Source organism: Branchiostoma floridae, chromosome 11, assembly GCF_000003815.2.
Source record: "Branchiostoma floridae strain S238N-H82 chromosome 11, Bfl_VNyyK, whole genome shotgun sequence".
Taxonomy (NCBI): domain Eukaryota; kingdom Metazoa; phylum Chordata; class Leptocardii; order Amphioxiformes; family Branchiostomatidae; genus Branchiostoma; species Branchiostoma floridae.
Window position 1 is genome coordinate 16,040,496 of NC_049989.1, and position 20,792 is coordinate 16,061,287.

Here is a 20,792-nt window from a genome sequence, read left to right on the forward strand (position 1 = left end):
ATCAATAATCATCAGGAACTCAGCGGTTACCAAGACAGCACATGGACCAAATGGGTGTTTGGATTCTTTCAGACGTCAGCTTCGTAAGTGCAGTTCAAAGTAACCATCATGAAAAATAAGCTCTGGTAGACATCCAAAGTGCAGACAAATTATTCCGATTGGTGGATGTTGATGAATTGGTTTTGGGGTGTTATTACCACACGGAAGGAACAATTGTTCCTTGATGAATCGGTCTGGTGTTGGTCCTATACTGGCTGGGTCAACGTAACCTCCAACCTCCCTTCCTGCTTACAGTTTTAATGTGTGAGTCACCATTAAATGTCATTAGAACATAAGTATAACATATTGTTTGTATTACTCGTACATGCAGTCATACAAATGTATGTCATCTACTGCAGAGAACTCGTATCACTGTTTTGATAAGCAAGTTACAGCAAAGTTTTGAAATGAGATTCTGCAAAGTTCTGAACTGTCTGGGACTTGTTACTCTTCTCAACATGTTGTCTCTGACCTTGTCAACTATGAGCAATACATTGTCAGGATGGGTAGATCTAGAAAAATGTCTCTTGTGCTTATTTTGAGCAATCATAGCAGAGGAATATTTCTTAGATACCATTAGTTAGTACAATGTAGTCATAAACTACATTGCAGCATAGTAGTGATAGTACATGACTGTACACCTCCTGACATTCAAGCATTGTTTGAATCATAATGATTGTAATCAACTTTCATTTCAATTCACCTGGCAGGTATTCATCTCAGCCAAACTGCAGTGATCCAAAACAAGCCTTTGAATATATATTACATGTACTAGTATTCACCCACTCGATCAACGGCTCTTTCTCTTATGTAAACTCAAACACTTCCGCCTCCCAACCGAAGATCTTGTGACAGTCTACATCACCTACATCCGTCCCATAACTGAGTACTGTGCCCCCGTGTGGCACCCCGGACTACCCAGCGTGCTCAGTAAGAAGATCGAATCTGTTCAAAGACGTGCCTGCAGAATCATTTTAGGCCCTGACTTTACGTCCTACACCAAGGCATGTGACTTACTAGACCTACCCACACTCGAAGACCGTCGCGAAGCCTTAACCATGAAGTTCGCCAGATCACTACAGTCATCTGAGCAATTCAGACACCTTCTCCCTTCTTCTCGGGGGGAAATAAGTGGAAGGTCTACACGATCATCACAGAAACTAGACATTATACACTGTAAGACTGATAGATATAGGTCCAGCGCTATTCCTCACATGACTAGATTACTGAACGCCTAATTGCCCTCGCTTGACACATACTCTTTGTGTTTTGAACTATTTGCCTCAAAGTTTTATATAATGTACTACCCTACGATATTCTATGAACAGTTTTTATATAAATGTCCTGTAATTGTATGGCCTGTAATGGTCTTGTTTCATGTTAAACTTCGTTGATCAATGATTTTAACCTGTATATTTAGAGCTCCTGTTTCGACATTTTTAACTTGTGTAATGTTTTATGAATTGGAAAGTTTCCCACGCAATTCAGCCATTGGCTGCAATGTGGCAACTGTGACTTCTGAATAAACCATTATTATTAAAAATATACCCAGCTACTGAAACTGTTACAACAAGCCTTTAGGAAACTTGACTTTCAGTATTCAAGTATTTGCATGGCTAAAGAGAGAGAGATAAGTGTCTCAGTCACAGGTACATGTAGAGGGGATAGTTTGGATTCCAATCCCTTCTTCATTGTGACTACTATTGACTTACGCTCAAATTTTTGACTCAGTATTTGATGATTGTGGAGAAGGCAAAAGATTGCTTTGGCAATTGTTGAATAACAGACATGTGTATAGTATTACACAATGTCCCTTTGTTATCAAAAAATCAATGAACTTTATTGACTGGGAGTTCCCAGATCCGATGATTATGTAATACTGACATTTACGACCAGAAACTTAATCATTCTACATTCAATTTCCGTACATATAATAATTATTGCTTATGACATTGTACAGCTATTCATCATATTGACATTAAATCCCTTGCCAAACTGGTCTGGAATGCCGCTTTAAGGCCAGAAACATTATACCAGCATTAAGGCCAGCATAAGGCACTTTGCTATGGTGATTTCGCGCCTATTATAGCTGTCTATGTACCCCTCCCTCAACTGTCAGCCAGGCAGAGTCTTGAGCCAATTAGTGAGCATTACAAGAACATTAATGCTCTCTGCCACAGCTATTAGTTACAGTTGACCCTTATATTAACAAATGGTACATGGGTTAATCCCCAGCCACCTTAGCATTGTTTTCCTGTTGGAAACTAGATAGTGACTACAAAGGCCCAGGGTCTCTGACAATGGGATTGGGAGAAAGGAAAGTAGTTTGCAGTAATCATGCACTTGTTTACATGTAATGTATGTTTTCCTTGTAGTAAATGCTTGGCAAATTTGGTCTTAGGAACAGCTTACTACCATGGTCCTCTTAGAAACCCCAGGAGTCTGCAGGTTTGAAATGGAGTCAGTACCAGCCTGCAGCTGGCATGGGTTTGTTTACATTATGGTTGATAGTTCAACGTGGGTTACAAGATGAAAAAATGTTTATTGTTATACCTCTTTGAATTGTCGAAGCAAACATGCATGTCAGGGATTTTAACTATATATGTATACAGTATAGACTAGCTGGATAGTGTTTAGTGTCAGATAAATTATAATTAATTCATTCCTTTCAATGGTTTCCTCAGACAGGAACCACTATTGTGCCCCAGGAACCACTATAATTGTAACTACTGTTAACCCCTAACTGGAAATTCAGGAAAATCTATTTGGTTTCAGCCCACTTACTTCTAAAGTAGATTTCACTACTGAGTGTAAAGAGGGCAAACAGTTGCCTTTGTCCAGCACACTTCTTCTTAGATTGACTATAGTTCAGAGTCTTCAGACATATATGCTAGTGGCTGTACTAGGCCAGTCACATGACTCAGCCCTAGGTATGTCACATGATACCCTCCAAGATTCTGGGCCAGGCCAGGCTATGTACAAGTAACAGAGCAGGGGGGCTAGGTACCTAGAAGGGTTTTTCATGCAGCCTGTACATGGGCTTTCTATAGCTACAGCTATTAGGTACAGGTATGGCAAGGTTTGACTAGGTATGTAGAATAATTCAGAATACAGAAAAAAGAAACAAGCATCATTGACACAGATAGCTATACTGACCCACATCTGTCACCATTGGTGTCTGGATTTGAGGATCTCCCTAATTCCCTAATTACATGGCTCATCTGGCAGAACTAACTTAAACAAACACAGGATACTTCTCCACTACAGGAGGTCATGTCTGTATACTTAGCCGATCATTCCTGGTGCTTCTTTGAATTGCAATGAGTGGAGAAGTTTTTTGTCTTCAATATTACTAATATTAGTTGTGGTTCCATTTTGCATGTGCTTTCTGAAATCTTACATTGGAAGTGTAGGGAAGACACAATTGCATCTTCTATAAGACAATTCCTGAGAGCTGCACACTGCAGGCATACAATGTATGTTGAAGTGCTCTAATGATCAATAGTCCTTCATTTACTTGGACTACTAAAACTATTGTTGAAATGAGTCCTCTTTAGTTTACTTAACTGTCACATTGAGTAGGACTACAATTCCCACAACTCTGTTTTTTTTATACTGACATTGACAATGGCCCACAGATCCCTTCATCTATGTCCAGTATCTGAACAACAGCAAGAGAGATTCTAGTTTTGACTTTTGGAAGAGATGGGACTAGTTCCTACCTAAAGCCAAGCCTAAGAGCTTTCAGTGTTTGTTTTAGAAGAACTTCAGTAAGGAGCCATCGCTACTTGGGACTCAACAGCCAGTGAAAGGCCTATGTGCATGTAGTTCCTGGTAATCAATCACTCTAGGAGAAGAGCCTGGCTGCAGCTGGGCAGAAGGTCTTCTGGCCTTATCTGTGGGGCTAACTTTGTGTAGCATATCAATTATCCACGCACTGCATGCAAGGGGCCAAGCATCATGTACCCCTTTGACATAGCCCTGTTTTTCTCTTCTTCAGTTTTCAACTTGTATACTAGTAAGCTGTCTTTTTCTTAAGTTGAATATAAAGTTACCTATTCATAACAGACCAATCCATATAAAAGTGAACTTGAGACATAACCAAGTCCTTATTGGAGGAGCTTACAAGTGGAGTACCCTGACAGACCACCTGACATGGTGTAACAGGTCACCTGATACAGGTCCCTATCTGTCTGTTCTAGAATTCAGACCACAGTCAGCTTCAATACAGATCCAAGAGCTCTTTTGTTTTTGGTTGAGTGTCAGCTGTGTGAAGGTTGGGGGGGGGGGGTTCTCCCATGTTTTGGCAGTAGTCAGCCTTGGCGTTTAGTTATGGGTAGGTTGGATACTAGCTGGAGTACAGTATAAGTGATAATATGGCATGGTTAAAATTCAATTGACTTTCTTACTCCTGACCACCATCTAACCACCACTGGCCAACCAAGCTTCCACACCACCATTCCACTAGTTGTACTTGGGCCCACAAAACATGATAAAATGCACTGTTCATGTTGGTAGCACATTGATGAGAATTGTGACATTTCAGTTGAATGAATACTTCAAGCACAGATGAACTCTAAACAGCTGTGTCAATTTCAAATCTAACAAAGCATATTAGCATGAAAAGTGTCTTAAATCTATTCAAAGTCAAACCGACAGTTTTTATGAACAGCATAAATTACAAAACTGTGAATCAATACACTTTGAAAAGATTATCGTAACATGAAACTCAGAGATTGACACATGTCTTTATGCTGTCAGAGATGAATGAAATTTTCATTTTCTAGTAGTAAATAGATATATCGTACGGTAATCACAGCTACATTGTACATGAACATGTGCACTGTACAACTAATTTTACAGGTACAGGACCAGTATAACGCCTTATGTGCTGTCAGAATGGATATAGGTAGTACCGGAAAAATTTCAACAGAGTAGCCTATTCTGTCTTTGTTTATTTAGACTTATGCCATCATTCTAAACCTAATCACCTTCATAGCCAATGGCATTCAACTTCATATCATGTGGTACTTTCTTGAGGGTCTGCATGCTCTTTTCCGTAAGGTGTAGGCAGGCTATTTTATTTCCCGTAACTCGTAGGTAAAACCATCTTATCTACGTAATTCGTAGCGAGGCGACCAAATTTAGCGTAATTGACTTCCTTGATTTAGCGTAATACGTAGGGGGTTCTTCTGAATTCAGCGTACATCGTTGTCGGGACCCCCCATGCAGACCCTCTTTCTTTAATGCCCAGCCAGACAATGTTTTTGTCTTTTTCAAGTGCTAACTTTTTATAGAATTTATTGGTTAAAATAGATGTACATTTTATAAGTCTAAAGACAAGCTTACATGTGAGTGTAAGTACATAATGATAGTGTGTATCACTGTTTCATTTGGTCTGACTTGATTTTGTTCTCAAAGAGACTTGCTTTTGCTTTTCCCCACATTTGCCGGGCAGCTTGTGTCACAGCAGGACATGAGGTGAAAGGAAATATGGTTGACCTTTTAGTGACCAGTGCACTGATAGGCAATCCCCTGATGGAGTCCCAGGGAAACATCCACAAACTCTCTACCCAAAGATACATTTTAGATGGCCCTCATACATGTAACTTCATGAGAAACATTTTGGTAACTTATCAGGGTTTTGTGTGTGACTCATTTCTTAGTTCAAATTCAAAGTTATGTTAAGACATGGCAGTCACTTCTTGAAAACAGCAAAAATGTTCATGGCATTCTTCCTAGATTCTTTCTTGGCACAGTCTGATGGCAGGTAATTGTAGAACACAACCTCCCTCCCTCATTATGCCATTAATTCTGGCCTACTAGAAGGTTATTTTGCCTAAATCACAATAATAAGTTTCATTGTCTTTGAAGAGAAGTAGAAGTAGAAGTAGGACCTGGAGAAATGTCCTGGAAACAGATCCCGTTTCAGGCACATGTGTTTTGGAAGGGTGGCAAGACAGGTACTCCTGAGCGTTAATGTGGCGTGACCACCCCCACTACCTAGCTGTCAGGGGTGGGGTACTGGCTTTTCCTGCACTCAGGGAAAACCCAGATGATGAGTGATGATTAATGGGCCTGGCCTCAACTCGGCATTAATGCAATGTCCAGTGGGAAACAACTTAGTGCGCGGTTAAGGCTGAAAATGCTCTGTTGAGGGGCGTATAATGCGGCCTTAAAGCGAATCGGGATGCATACAAATTACAATGTATAGTTTTTTAAAGAATAATCATGATTTTTTACAGCCATTTTGCAATTCTTTGAAAGCAGTGAGTTAAACCGTGGACTAATGCACTCCTCATGAAACATTGATATCGGTAGAAGTTTCGGACAATGCCATCAACATATCAAACCAGAACCTTTAGCATGGATGTCCCCCATGTCAGTACTCAGAATTAAATATTCATGTATCAAACCTTCACTGAGGACCTTCCTGGTAATAGTGAATGATTCATACATTCTAATTGCTAGCCTTGAAGTTGAATCAAAATTATATAATACTTTCTTTTGGCATTGTATTGAGGAGTCTATAGAACAAGTTCAAATCATTATCCGTAAATTTGAAAATTAAATTCTCTCACATGTTTATCTTCTTCCCCTCTATATTTTCATATTCCTGAATCTTAATTTCTTTGCTTGTCTTTTTTCCATAGATAATCTCCTCTTCACTTTAAACTACAGTTAAAATTAATTAAAACAACCTTCAGAAAGATGCCATGATAAATTTTCTTCAACTTGTAAGGTTATTATATTTCAGCCATACATAGTATGGTGAAATATATTGTATTCGTAATGTTTCTTTCTTTCTTTCTCCTGTCAAATCTTCAAAGTGATTCATCTCCGCCGTTCCTGGACCGAATGACCTGAAATTTGGCACAGGGGTAGAATGGGCCAATACCTTGATGCTTTTTTCTCAGTTTTTTTCATATCTGCCTCTAAAATGATTTTATTGAGATTTTTTGGTCAATTTTAGACCAAAACTGTATATTTTGGCCCCTGTACCCTGGTATTACAACCAAATGAGCTGAAATTTGACAGAGATGTGCCTTGAGATTGCTCCCATATAAATTCGATAACACTTTTGGTGTACAGTACAACAAAATGCTTATTTTTGCGATTTTTTGACCAATTTTTGACCAAAAAAGGACACTTTTGGCCCCTGTACCCTGGTATTACAACCAAATGAGCTGAAATTTGACAGAGATGTGCCTTGATAATGCCCCCATATAAATTCAATAACACTTTTGGTGTACAGTACAACAAAATGCTTATTTTTGCGATTTTTGACCAATTTTTGACCAAAAAATGACACTTTTGGCTCCTGTACCTTGGTATTGCAACCGAATGAGCTGAAATTTGACACAGATGTGCCTTGATAATCCCTTCATATAAATTCAATAACACTTTTGGTGTAAAGTGCAACAAAATGCTTATTTTTGCGATTTTTGGCCAATTTTTGACCAAAAAAGGACACTTTTGGCTCCTGTACCCTGGTATTACAATTAAATGACCTGAAATTTGGTATAGATAGGCATTAGATACTTGGTAACAAGATTCAAGTAAAATTTTTGACATAAACAACTTTAAAATGATTAATTTTTGCACTTTTCTGAGGGGAAATTTGTTTTCTTTTGGCCTCCTGACGTGACCTTCCGTGACCCCGCACAGAGCCACACCTGTGCGCGTCAGCCGGAGAGTTAATTGAGTCAAAGACCTAGCCAATCAGCGAAGAGGAGGCCAAAGGCTAATTAATATTCATAAGCGGGGCCTCATGATCCCATATATAGCAGTGTTCCCGCCAGGGGGAGCGAAGCCCGCCTAAGGCTCTCGCATTTTAGACTATTCAGAAGGCTTTATATTGTATCAGTTCTTAGGGGCATATCTATGATAATCGCAGCAGTCACTTAACTTCTCTTCAGGAGTTTAGCGTAACACTATCTCAGGTCAAACCGTCAAAGGCAACTAAAAACAAACTTAAACGTTACTGAGTTCAACAGTACTTATAACTTGTTATCCGAAGTTGAAACGCTAGCGATGGTATTTTCGCTTCGCTGTTAGCTCCGTGCGACTGTTGTTGACGGTCTTATAACGGTATATTTTGCACTCCTGTACCCTGGTATGAGTAACATTTGGTATAGATAGGCATAAGATAGTTGGTAAAATGATCCAAGTAAAATTTTTGGCATAAAGTACTGTAAAAGGCTTAATTACAGCACTTTTTTTAGGGGAAATTGGTTTTCTTTCGTTCTCCATGCCATGACCTTTCGGACGTTCACCCCACAGAGCCGACATCTGCACCTGCGTCTAGCCGGCAGGAAGAGTTAATTCAATTAATGGTTCAGCCAATCAGCGAAGAGGAAAGCGAAGGCTAATTAATATTCATAAGCGGGACCACACAATACGTTAACTTGAAGACTCAGGCCGTACAGACTTCTCGCCAGGATTTTTTCAAAGCGTCGGACAGGGTTCCGGGGGCCGCTGAATGTCCCTGGCGGGGTCCAGGGGCAGGGCCATTTTGGGGGGGGGGGGGGGGGACCCAGGTGGGCGAAGCCCCCCCGGAAGCTCTTGCATTTTAGACTATTGAGAAGGCTTCTTTTATCAGTTTTTTTAGGGCCATATCTACGATAATCGTAGCAGTCACTTACTTCTCTTCAGCAGTTTGACTTTGAAATATTTCGGGTCTAAGCTTCAAAGACAACTAAAACCTCATAAACAACAAACTTTACTTAGCTCAACAGTATACAAAAATATTGTACGGGTTGCCATCCTTAGTTGAAGCGCTTATTTATAGCGCTAGTATCTTCGCTGCGCCGTTAGCCGCCGTGCGACTTTTGTTGACGGTCTGATATCCCTACGTCGCCGCCTCGCTGATATTCCCACGGACATGTTTAAAAAAAAAATACCCAGCAAAAAACGCTGTTCTGCGTCAAATTCTATTCTATAAAACATGTGGGACTCAGTGTTACAGTCTAAATATTTTGTAGAAGCACCGCTGTAGGAAAGAAGGTCCAAGCAATGTAAAACATCACGTAGCATGAAGTTCGCTGTCAACTGGCACACAGCACATGACTGTTTGAAACTCTAAGTCTAATCAACAGCCGTGTTTGATTGATAGCCGGCGGTCCTTTGATGAAGTCGGCGAAAGGTGCGTTAGTTAGAAAATCTGCGTTTAGTTTTGATACGTAATTATAAGTTAGACAGTGGCGAGAATGATTATTTTCTCATCAATATTTCTCTTCAGAATTATTTGAACTTAATTGTACATCTAAACAATTGGCTTACCTGTGCAATGTTTATATGATTAATGATCAGTGTACTGAAATCATGTGTAACGTATGGCTCCTAGTCAATAGATCAGCATTTTTCTCTATAGTGACCACCTGTCTATAGTGGCCACATTTCTATCACTGGACTGGAACTTGCAAAAACTGCTGTATTTTCTCCAGAGCAAATGTATGTGTTCCTAGTGCTGTTGTTGTTTGACATAAACTTTGAACATTTAAATTGTAAGTAACTTTAAACTGCCAGAGTTTCAGCCCAATAAAACACTCTCAGCGCCAGGGTATGAACAGACTGACCAGACAGACGAAAATAAATCCTCGAACAAGGTTCAATCGTATCTTCCGGGTCTGGCAGGACTGAGTTGTTAAACTAAAATAAGAATAGGCTCGATGGTTGATTGCATACAAAGTAAAACAGTTTAACAGTTTTACAGCTTGAAGAAAACAAACGCTCCTACAGTACCTGCACCTGCTTGATAATTATTAAATCGTATGCCCTACTTGAATAAAAAAAGTTCATTGCAATAATAAATGTACCCACATCACAAGGAGCTTATACTTTTTAAACTTACACCTAGTTATCGTACTGAAAATTGTTAATGACATTACATGAAGTCATTCAACAATTTTCAGTCATGATGAAAATTTTCTGAATGGAAGGTGTGATTATTGTCATTTTCTGAAAAATAGAAGCAATCTCTGTTTTTACCTGGAGTCAATTCACAATACCAGTCCACTTTGGGGGATAATGTACTGTTAAGAGGATGTTCCATTTTTGCGCAGGGGTGATTTGGAACAGTCCAATGTTGCGTGGGAAGGGGTATGGCTGAAATATGCTGTATTTGCTCTTAAGCAAATGTCGGCCTTTCTAGTTTATGATATTTGATTCTTTAATTTGTAATGCATCCACACGTCATATTTGGTTGTTATGTTATGTAGAGCTGCTGGTTGTTTTGGGGGATAAAGCAGTCTGGAGAGAAAGAGTAGACATCCTCTGGACAAGCCCCCGTGATGATGATGATAATGATGTTATGTTACCCAGATTTGCAAGCAGGGTGCGACATAGTTTTTACAGCTTAGTTGTCCGGTGGACAACCATAGCCAAAAGCTAAGGTCCAAAAGCCCTAATCACAAGCTCCACTTGTGGTTCTATACCCCATTTTTATGTCAAACCCTGATCTGGTGTTGCAATGTTAATTTTGATCATTGATCGTTCTCATCACTTGCGGTCGGCTCCAAAACTAGGCAGTGCGCTGTGCTACATGACTAAGTTACATGCGGGGTAACCTAATATCCGTTGTAGTTGAAAAAGGGCATTTAGGGATATCAAGTAGGCGGGTGGCAGTTTCAAATTGCAATATCTTGAAAATATTGCAATTTGAAACCAACATCGTCGATTTCATAACCCTGTTTTTAAAAGTAACAGATATAAGATACCCAACGGATAAAGGTGAACTAGCATTACACCAAACAAGATATGGTTGCGTGGCAACTGCGTATTTCAAACCCCGTGCAAGTAACCCTGTTTGATGGCTTCCCTTAGCTAGCAAGGACCAAATATCCAGGTGTGAACAATAGCTACAGTAGCTATTGTCTAGTTGACTCAGGTAATAAAACTTCTCATTTACCATACAGCACTGTATAACCACACCCTCATCTATCAAGGTCCAAAACTGTTGAATACAGCCTTTTGTCTGAAGAAGGTCAAGAAAATATCACAATTCATCTTATTCTTACTCATATATATGATTGTATAGAATACAATGCAGTGTACTCCGTATCACCCAAGGTGCCAGCCCAACTGTGGGTTAGGTCGTATTGAACGTTATCAAGGCCCATATACCTGAACTGTGATAACGCTTCATCCAGACCAGTCGGCCGATTCTACCCGCAACAGGGCTGTTACCATAATACGGAATACACCGCATTGTATTCTATATACAATGCACATCACAGCAAGAAACTGTTGCACAGCTTTTGACACCTTTTGACAAAAATGACCTGTTGACATCATACTGTATAGAATTTATTTATAATAGCACATATATGGGAATACCTAAAGATTTTAGCTACAGTAGTGCTGAGAGGGTTATGCATGTTTCTCTTTATCAGGCAGACATGTTTCAGTCTCTTCCATTTCTTCATGAGAAACTGTTTTCTTAGATGTTCTGGCTCTTAAGGACATCCCCTCTCCATGTTGTTCATCTTTCGTGTCTTGACCTTGAATGTCCTTTCCTTTTTCATTGTCAAGGTCAGATTCTCCTGAGGGTTTTGTTATTTCCTCCTTTATTCTGTCTTCTATTCCTTTCATCTCTTCCACAAGGAGGTCGAAGACCGAGGCCAGGAAACAAAGGCCAGTCATGATCCAGCAGAACAGCCCAATCTGGAGACAAGGAAATGTGAATCATTCATTAGCGCCTCCTTGCTGTTGCATATGGGACTGCAGTTTTGGTTGTCAGTGCTCTTTGAGAACCATTTGTTCAGGTGTATGGCATGCTTGAGCTTTGGCCATTTTCTACATACATCTTACAACCATCTTATGTGATATGATATCATAATGATAAAAGAGCTATCCTATATCTAATTCAATGATTTCCTCTATTTTGTAATGAAAAGTAGTGAAACCACATCCCTAGTTAGGGATCTTGTTTAGAATCTCAGGGCTGTGGTCATTACACCATTCTCTTTTTGATACCGGTATGTATGTTGGGTTGTTCAACGTGCAGATATTTGACGCTTACTCCTACATGTGAGCTCCCTCATACACATGTACACGGGGCCACTGGCTTAAGCTTGACATTTCCATCCACACCAGGTCTCTAGCCAGCTCGAAATTTTTTTCCGTCAGCTAATTCCCATTGTCGCGAAAACCGCGAAAATTAAGTTAGAAAGATGGAACTGAGACCTTGAAAAACGGGTTTTTAATGAGATTATCGTATGTGAAAGGGCGCCGACACACTAAGTCAACAATCATAACAATAGCAAGACAAACAGTGTGTGGCTTTCCGACCGTGGACAGTGTCCCCAAGCCGCCTGTAGCTTCTACCAAGAATTTTTGTCCGTCAAGGTTGACGGATTGGTTTAAAACATTTTCCGTCACACACAGCAAATTTCCGTCAATTGACGGAAAAACAGACGCTGGCTAGAGCCCTGATCCACACACACATGCAGTAACTGTTATGAATGCAATCCCTTACAACATGTCCGAGCTGAGCCAACATTACCACTTGAGCCACAGTGACTTGCCTTACAAAGTATAGTGCTGTCTTAGTATGCAATTTTACTATCTTTTTACCTTGTATGCAATATTTTGTGTGTAAGTTGGGCGAGTCTCCTGTGTTGCTACATAGTCCCCAAACCCCACAGTACTCAGCGTGATGAACATGTAGTACAGCGCATCCAGGTACGACCACTCTGTCTCCAGACGAGAGAAGACGTAAGCAGGCAGGAAGAAGAACACTCCAAGGTTTACGGTTGTGACGATGAAGATGTTGACAAAACGAATGGTGTCGGGATGTTTCTTGAGGAATGCGAGCCGCTTCTTGACTTGGTCTTCCAGAAATCTGGATATTAAATGTTCAATGCAAAATGATGAAAAACTAGAGTTCGGCGACCTCATACCTCCATGAAAATTTAGAGCTTTCATAAATTTCATGCAATTGACTAACACATTTACATAATTTATGCATGGTGTTGTTTATCATTGACTAACGTACACATGTCACAATTATAAAATTCCCATTATTGATCATAAAGCGGTTTTGCAATTTTTACATAAATTATGCAAATAAGTTCCTCATTACCATATTTGGTATCTGCTTATATTCTACTTATCATAATTAACATGTGTTACATTTATTGAAGTCCAGTTATTGACAACAATGGAATTATACAATTTCCTCATTAATTATGCAAATTAAGCTCTCATTTGCATAACATGTATATCATTATGAACATCTTTGCCTAAGGTACCCGCATGCCTAATATGATGCCAATCCGTCAATCCTTTCTGCAGTTATCCTCATTGGAATGTCTTGACAAAAACGCCCCTGCAGTTCCCAAATTAAATGTTAGGGGGCTGAAACTTGCCCCACTTTGTCATGACACTGAAAGCTATTCACCACCCAAATGCCAAGACCATATCACGTCAGGGACAAGAGATACATAGAAAAAACTGCTATGATAGAATATTCTCATTAATTATGCAAATGTAATATAATTTTGCATAATTAGTATTTCATTTTGTACAACATTGTCTGAGGTACCTACATACCAAAAATCATGAAAATCCGCTGTTCCCTTCTTGAGTTATCGTCTTCAGAAGTTTTTAACAAAAATGCCCCTGCTATCCCAAAACTAGACGCTAGGGGGCCCAAACTTATGTCACTTATTCCTGAGCGCAAGAGCTATTTAACACTTAAAAATTGGGACCATAGCTTGTTCAGAACACGAGATAGCAAAACCGGAAGTTGCGCTGCAGTACCAAGGGAAGCCGCTAGGGGGCCCAAAATCTAATTACTTCCAGCTTTCATCACACCCTACCAACACACCAAGTATGAAACCAATCCATCCAGCCGTTCTTGAGTTATCTTGTTGACAGACAGACAGACACACACACAAACGCAGGGTAAAATATAACCTCCATGACATTTCATGGAGGTAATAACTAAACTTGGAAGCAGAATGGTCTGATCATACTGTTGTTTTAAAACTTTTGAACACAAAAAGTATTGTTACAGCCATTGATTCTTTTCTGGAACAACATTGTTTTGGTACCATAAAACTGAGTTAGAAGCTTTAATAAGAATCTTACAAACTTATGGTTAAGTTTTGAATTACTCATCATCATCATCATCGGTCGACGTGATCAAATGTAGACATGTTCGCACATGTCTACACACGACGGGGTTATACCGCCCCTTACGGGGTGACATACCCTTTCGTAGGCTAATTACAAGACGGGGATGCGCCAGGTCTCCCGTCCGGGTGAATGATGTAATTCACCATGTGGCTGATACGAGACAGAGGTTCGCCAGGCCTCCATCCGGGTGATTTGAAGTGAATCACCAACTCCCGACAGAAGGATTTGCACCAACGCACACCGCACCATCGCACGTGTGGGGGTTCTTTAACGTGCATGGGGTATGGCTCTCCCCATACACGGGACCTCCATTTAACGTCCTATCCGAGGGACGACTCATTTTTCACTTGAGTAAAGTGAGGAATGTCGTGTAAAGTGCCTTTCCCAAGGGCACAAGACCGGCAACACGGTAGGCGGATTCGAACCGGCGACCTCTCGATCACGGGCCGAATACAATACCACTGTGCTACGCGGCCCCACCCGTTGAATTACTGCATGGTTGGAATACAATGTATTATGTATATATTAGTAAGAAGTCTAAAAATTTATCTTTGATTTATTTAAGCTTAACTTTAAAGAGATAATTTCACCTGTTCCCATCGGCCAACTTTCCACCAATGGCAGCCAGCATAGTCAGGGTGATCGGGATCCCGAAGAAGGCATAGAAACAGCAGAAAATCTGAAAGATATTTGAACCCGAAGAATAATCATTATGGTAGTGAATGATGTTCATGCGTTCTCACTGCAGTTTCTACATGTTTTTCTAGAGGGAGCAGCACAGTTCTTAACTTCTTATACATCTGACATGTGTATGTTCCACCAGAGGGAGTTAAGTCTGCTATCTCTGATTGCCTTTTTGTTACCTCCAGGTTATGTTTTCAGCTGCGAGTGTCTGTGTGTGTGTGTATTTTATTCACATATATTTTTTTAGTATTTGGCAAGGAGCAAATGTACGCAGTTTCTACATGAATTTCTATATGTGGATGGATTGTCTTCATTTTTGATATGTGGGTAGGCCTGGATGAAATCTCGAAATGGTGAGTTTGGGCCCTTTAGTGGCTTGCCCGTGCTACTGGAGTGGAATTTCAGATATCTTATATTCTGTATAACGTTACATGCTATGGTGACCGTTATCATCATTTTTGAGTAATATATCATATAATAGACAATATATCAATGGAAAGGAGATTATGTCGCCAGTAGGTTTGGCCCCCCTTGTGACTCAGGCTACAGTTCAAGTTGCAAATGTTACTTACTTTCCCTGCATCAGTTGTGATCTGAACATGTCCATATCCTATGGTGGTCACAATGGTGAGACAGAGGAATAGCGCCTCCATGTAATCCAGGCTGGAACTGCAGTTGTCAATGCCTGATAAATGATGGATTAAAAGTACATAGTATTACATGTAATAGTACATATCCAACTTGCATATTCAAGATAATTCCATATAAAAGAAAGGGGATGTCTTGAACTTACATGTAAAGAACTTAAAATTGACCTTAGAGTCTCATGAATTCTAAAAATTGGGGATTTTTGTGTTATGAGAGAATAAGTTATGTTTTTACATTGACGATGATATGTTGAAAACTTACCAGTTTTCACAGTGACATTTCTTGCTGCATCTATTTCTTCGATGAACTCAAACACTTCCTTTTCACTCTCAAATGACCTGCCCACCATACTCTTCACTAGCTTTTCCACTAGGTCATTGTCAGGCTTTCTTATGTCCTCTTCCTGGTGTGTCATGAAAAAAGATAATTCATAATGTTACCTCGTAGGAATATGATACTGTTATTCACACACATTTTCACAGACATTTTTAACAGATTTTGCAAGGGTACCATTCTTTTTGCTTGCTACTGTCTTTGCTTGAAAAGATTGAGCCAGCAGTTACTATATAGGTGTATAATAGTCAGAATGGTTCTCAGCCTAGCATCCTTGGTTATCGAGCAAACAGATTGAACCAGTGGGTGTGATTTACCCCCGGAGACTCAACAGTTAATTCATTGACACACCTTGTTCATAAGCTGCACAAAGCAGTAGACCAAGGTTTTGAAGTACGCACCGTTTTCTTGGACATATCAAAAGCTTTTGATACTTAGGTATGGCACGATGGTCTCCTTTTCAAATTAAGCCAACTAGGGATATCTGGTTCACTTCTTCAATGGATACAATCTTATCTCACAAATCGGAAGCAGAGAGTTGTCATTAATGGGGCATGTTCCGACTGGCTACCGATTGACGCAGGTGTCCCACAGGGGTCGCTTTTGGGCCCACTCCTTTTCCTAGTTTTTATTAACGATTTAGTGGACAACTTGCAAACTGATGCCAATCTTTTTGCTGATGACACGTCTCTTGTGGAAGTAGTTTTGGATCCGCTCGTCTCAGCAAATAGATTGAACCATGATCTTAGAATGGTGGGTGGGTCGGACCAGTGGCTGGTAACTTTTAATCCCCTTAAAACTGAACTAATGACATTCTCCATGAAAAGGGTCAAAGTCTATCACCCACCATTAGTGTTTAAAGGAGTTGTGCTTAAGGAAGTTGACTCTCACAAGCATTTGGGCTTAAACTTGAAACGTGACTTGTCCTGGTCATATCACGTGTCTACATTGATTACCAAGGCAATGAAGCGAATCAATCTTCTGAAGAGGATATCATATTTTGTTCCTCGGGGAACATTAGAAACTCTGTATGTCACTATGATTCGTCCATTACTTGAATATGCTGACATTGTTTGGTGTGGCCTTCTCGGCAAAGATTGTGATCTTCTTGAGTCTGTCCAGATGGCCGCGGCACGAGTTTGTACCGGAGCCATGAGAGGCACTAAACATGAGAGCTTGTTAGCCGAGGTTGCATGGGACACACTAGCGGACAGAAGGAAAAAGCACCAGTTGATTCAGTTTTGGAAAATTATGAATGGTCTCGCACCACTGTACTTACATAATATTATCCCTCCACGTATCTGTGATACGGTCCCTTACAATCTTCGCGCAAACCAAAACCTTACTTCCATTGCCTGTAAAACTGAAAAGTATAAAAGATCCTTCCTACCTTCAACTGTTCACTTGTGGAATGAACTGCCTACGAATGCTAAAGCCGTCCTTTCGATCAACACTTTCAAAAAAGAGCTGGACTCACTATTCAACAAGCCGACAAAATACTCCCATTTCTCTTATGGCCAAGGTCGTTCCGCAGTTCATCTTATAAGGCTCCGTCTAAACTTCAGTCAGTTAAACTACCATCTATTTCAACACCATTGTATTGATTATCCTACATGTAAATGCGGCTATCATTGTGAAACAACCGAACATTATCTACTACACTGCACACTCTATACTAGCCAAAGAAGTTCTTTGTTATCGGCTGTCTCAAATATTATAGTAGACCTAAAGCACCTCAACGACACTACTTTATGTACTTTACTGTTATCAGGATCAACATCTCTCTCACATCAACAGAACTGTAACATTTTTGATCTTGTCATTACCTATATCCATTGTACAGGCAGGTTCTCCTAATTGATTCAGCACCAACTTGTCTTGTTTAAATTTATTTTTCTGTTATCCATTTTGTACTTATGTATGTAATGTCGTTTACTATTCTTGTTTTATGCGTATGTTTCTTGAGTAGAAGGCTTAATATAAGCAATTTGTGCTTTCCGCCTCATACTCGCAAAATATATGTGAATAAATAAAAAAAAAACAGTGGTTAATACGGAGGATGGTACCCAGTCTAATATTCAATATTCTTTATGTCTTCATTGTCTGAACACCAATCCAAAAGATAGAGGCTGCTGGCTAGCTGCCATGAAGCCCGACATCTATGTGTAAGCACGTTTAACTCTCAACTGAGCAACAGACAATAGACCGAATAGCTAGTGAGTGATTTTGTCTGCAAGTTGTTGAATCTCTCGGGTGTAAACAAAAACATCCATCACTTGAATGTAGAGACTGTCTTTCTTTGAAGTATAGAACTAAAGGTTATAGGTCATGACGAGTCAAACAGATTCATTCATGCATAACCACACATACAAGGCTGCTGTTAACTATTATCATATTAAGTGGCTGATTGTCAAACAACTTAAGAATCATTTCATTTATTTGTAGTATTCCAACTAGTAAATACTATAGGACTGGTCTAACTATAGAAAAACTAAACTTCAGCAACAGCTTTCCTTATTATTCCTACCTCGTGCTCCTCCAATACTTGAAATATTTTCGCCCCAATAAAAAGCCAGTTACAGAACACCACAAACAGTCCGAGCAGGGTTGCCCAACTAGTTCTTCGTGCCGCCATGTTTATCCTTACTCACGCGCACCCAGAAGGCAAATGTGACACCACCAACCACTCCTATTAAAGCATGTTTTATCAGAGATGACAGAGGTCAATGCTGTGTGACCCAGGCTGTAGACTAGGAGTGTCAACAGATTTGTTATAACTTGCAGAACAACTTTTGAGGTCGTGGAGGGTCGATGACCTCGGGTGTTGATGACATGCAGGATGTTCCACTGGTGTTGTTGTAATAATTTGTACAAAAGAACGTGTAAATGCCGCACATCTAACATGGTGAAAGACAAAGTTAAGTTAAACACACTTTTTTTCAAACTGTGACCTTTTTAGTTTTAGAGTTCTCATAGAAAGGAGCTTGTTGCAGAGGCCACCAAATTCCATTCAAATTTCTCCCCATATACAAAATGTACAGGCAAAAAGAAAACTGCTATATAATATCATAGAACCCTCACATTACAGAACTGATCTAGAAAAAGTGGCATCATCTTCCACTGTCTCTGTCTGATAAAGAAGTCACTCAAGTTCTGCTATATTGTTATCACCACATGCTACAGCATATTGTAGTCTACCATTGTTTGTCCATCCTATTCTCGTTAATGCAATAAACCCGCGAGCAAGAATGTGCAATAAGTTTATCATTCAGTCGTTAAATGAGATCCCTTATTAATAAGTAACCAGTTTAACTCAGCTGCAATTTGATGCTATTATCATGAGTAAGCTAAGCTGTGAAACTTTAAAGTTTCTTCATCTGAGTGAGTAAGGATTCCTATTAGTTACATTTTGTGCCTCTGTAAAAATGGATTTTTTGTTTCGGGTGTGTCTCTGTGTGTGTCTATGTATGCATCTACCTGCCTGCATGTCTGTCTGTGTTTCTAAATTTTTGTTGTCAGCTTATATGAACATCTTGGATGCATTGTGATGTGTACATGTAGCTTAAAGTCTTGGGAAGATGAAGGTCTTAGTTGATTTGGGGCACCCTAATGAGTGATCTTGGTACTGCAAAACTTTTGTTTTTTGTGTCTTTTGTCCCAGGTTTGATATGGTCGTATGCTTTTGTTTGCAGATAGCTAGTCTGTGATAATATCAGGAAGACGCAGCAATAGGTTTGGGCCCCTTACTTTATAGATGTGCATCATTATAATTGTGTCAAAGTGTCCATTGTATACAGTCTGTCTTATGACTAACAATATTTTGTCACAGAAATGAAAATGCATCACAGACAGAGTACAAAAAGTATGTGGCTGTACTGCTTTATTTATAATAGCCAGTCTTGGAAGCCATAGATGAGCTCTTCTATATGACATAGTCTGTAACGTTAGTTCACCTTTATCAGTGGGATAACCTATATCTGTTGCTTACAGAAATGGGTATTTGGTGATATCAAGTCGACAAATGGTTTCAAACTACAATAGACATAAGTTTGAACATATTACGACTTGAAATCACTGTCCATCCAGTTAACAATTATTACCGTGTTGGTAAACACAATGAATATAGGTTACCCTGTGGATAAAGGTGAACTAGCATTACCTGATTTCCAACAAACAAGCAAGAATACTGACAGTCATACCTTCAAGAACATCTAACATTACCAGAGTTATTAAGTTTAACCCAGATTTCAGAGACGTATATAAAATTGTTCTTCCATAGAACTATCATTAGGCCCACCAAGTATGCAGTAGCTATAGGGGCATCCTTGTTACTATAGATAGCTTTCAATAATGCCTACAGGTGTGCAAAAGTTCAAGCATTGACAATCTGTTCAGTGTAATGTAACCATCATCTGCCACCATGTGCTTCGGAAGCTGGTGTGCTACACCAAATGATGGTTATACAGCCTGGCTATATTATAGATACAGAAAGTATTTAGTTTAATGATTATGTGAACACTGAAATACAAGCAGTGCACATTTACGATCACTGTAAATATTGTCACTGAAACCCCTATACACTATAAAACCACCTGTTACAGAGAAACTAGATTTATTTATTATATACCTTTTTGCTGCAAAAATAGTTTTTTATAGGCATTAAGTAGTAGTGTTGTGCAGTTACAATAATTTATTATGGGACCTATTATAAGTCAGGCACATGACATATTGTAGCTCCTCTAAATTCTTGACTTTGTCAATGTCGTGCTGATCTCTATGCTCAACAGTCACAGTTACATACTGTAAATGCATTTAATTTCGCGGGGATTTAATTTCGCGGTAGCGGCAAAATGGACATTTCGCGGTGGATTTAATTTCGCGGTAGCGCCATCCCGCGAAATTCAATGCATTTTCAGCACTGCACTGTAGTCACGAACTGCCGTGTA

The 20,792-nt window shown here is 39.7% G+C and overlaps 2 protein-coding genes across 2 annotated transcripts in view; one reads left to right on the forward strand and one right to left on the reverse strand.

The window, feature by feature from the left end:
* The window catches only part of LOC118425649 (calpain-10-like), a 110,925-nt gene that overhangs the window by 47,193 nt on the left and 42,940 nt on the right, over positions 1 to 20,792 (forward strand). The window lies entirely within an intron of this gene.
* LOC118425654 (potassium channel subfamily K member 4-like) lies at positions 11,377 to 18,609 on the reverse strand. Its single transcript, XM_035834634.1, has 6 exons — positions 18,374 to 18,609; positions 15,775 to 15,916; positions 15,438 to 15,550; positions 14,772 to 14,860; positions 12,616 to 12,883; positions 11,377 to 11,703 (listed from the first exon to the last, which is right to left on the reverse strand). The coding sequence occupies exons 1-6, from the start codon at positions 18,479 to 18,481 to the stop codon at positions 11,410 to 11,412; spliced, it is 1,014 nt and encodes a 337-aa protein (XP_035690527.1). The 5' UTR covers positions 18,482 to 18,609; the 3' UTR covers positions 11,377 to 11,409.

What these genes read in the sequence shown, in the direction of transcription:
- LOC118425654 (XM_035834634.1), bottom strand. Translation starts at nt 18,481, where the DNA reads ATGGCGGCACGAAGAACTAGTTGGGCAACCCTGCTCGGACTGTTTGTG. An exon ending in AAATGTCACTGTGAAAACTG is followed by an intron (nt 15,551 to 15,774) that starts GTAAGTTTTCAA and finishes ATCATTTATCAG; the next exon opens with GCATTGACAACTGCAGTTCC. An exon ending in TCACAACTGATGCAGGGAAA is followed by an intron (nt 14,861 to 15,437) that starts GTAAGTAACATT and finishes AATATCTTTCAG; the next exon opens with ATTTTCTGCTGTTTCTATGC.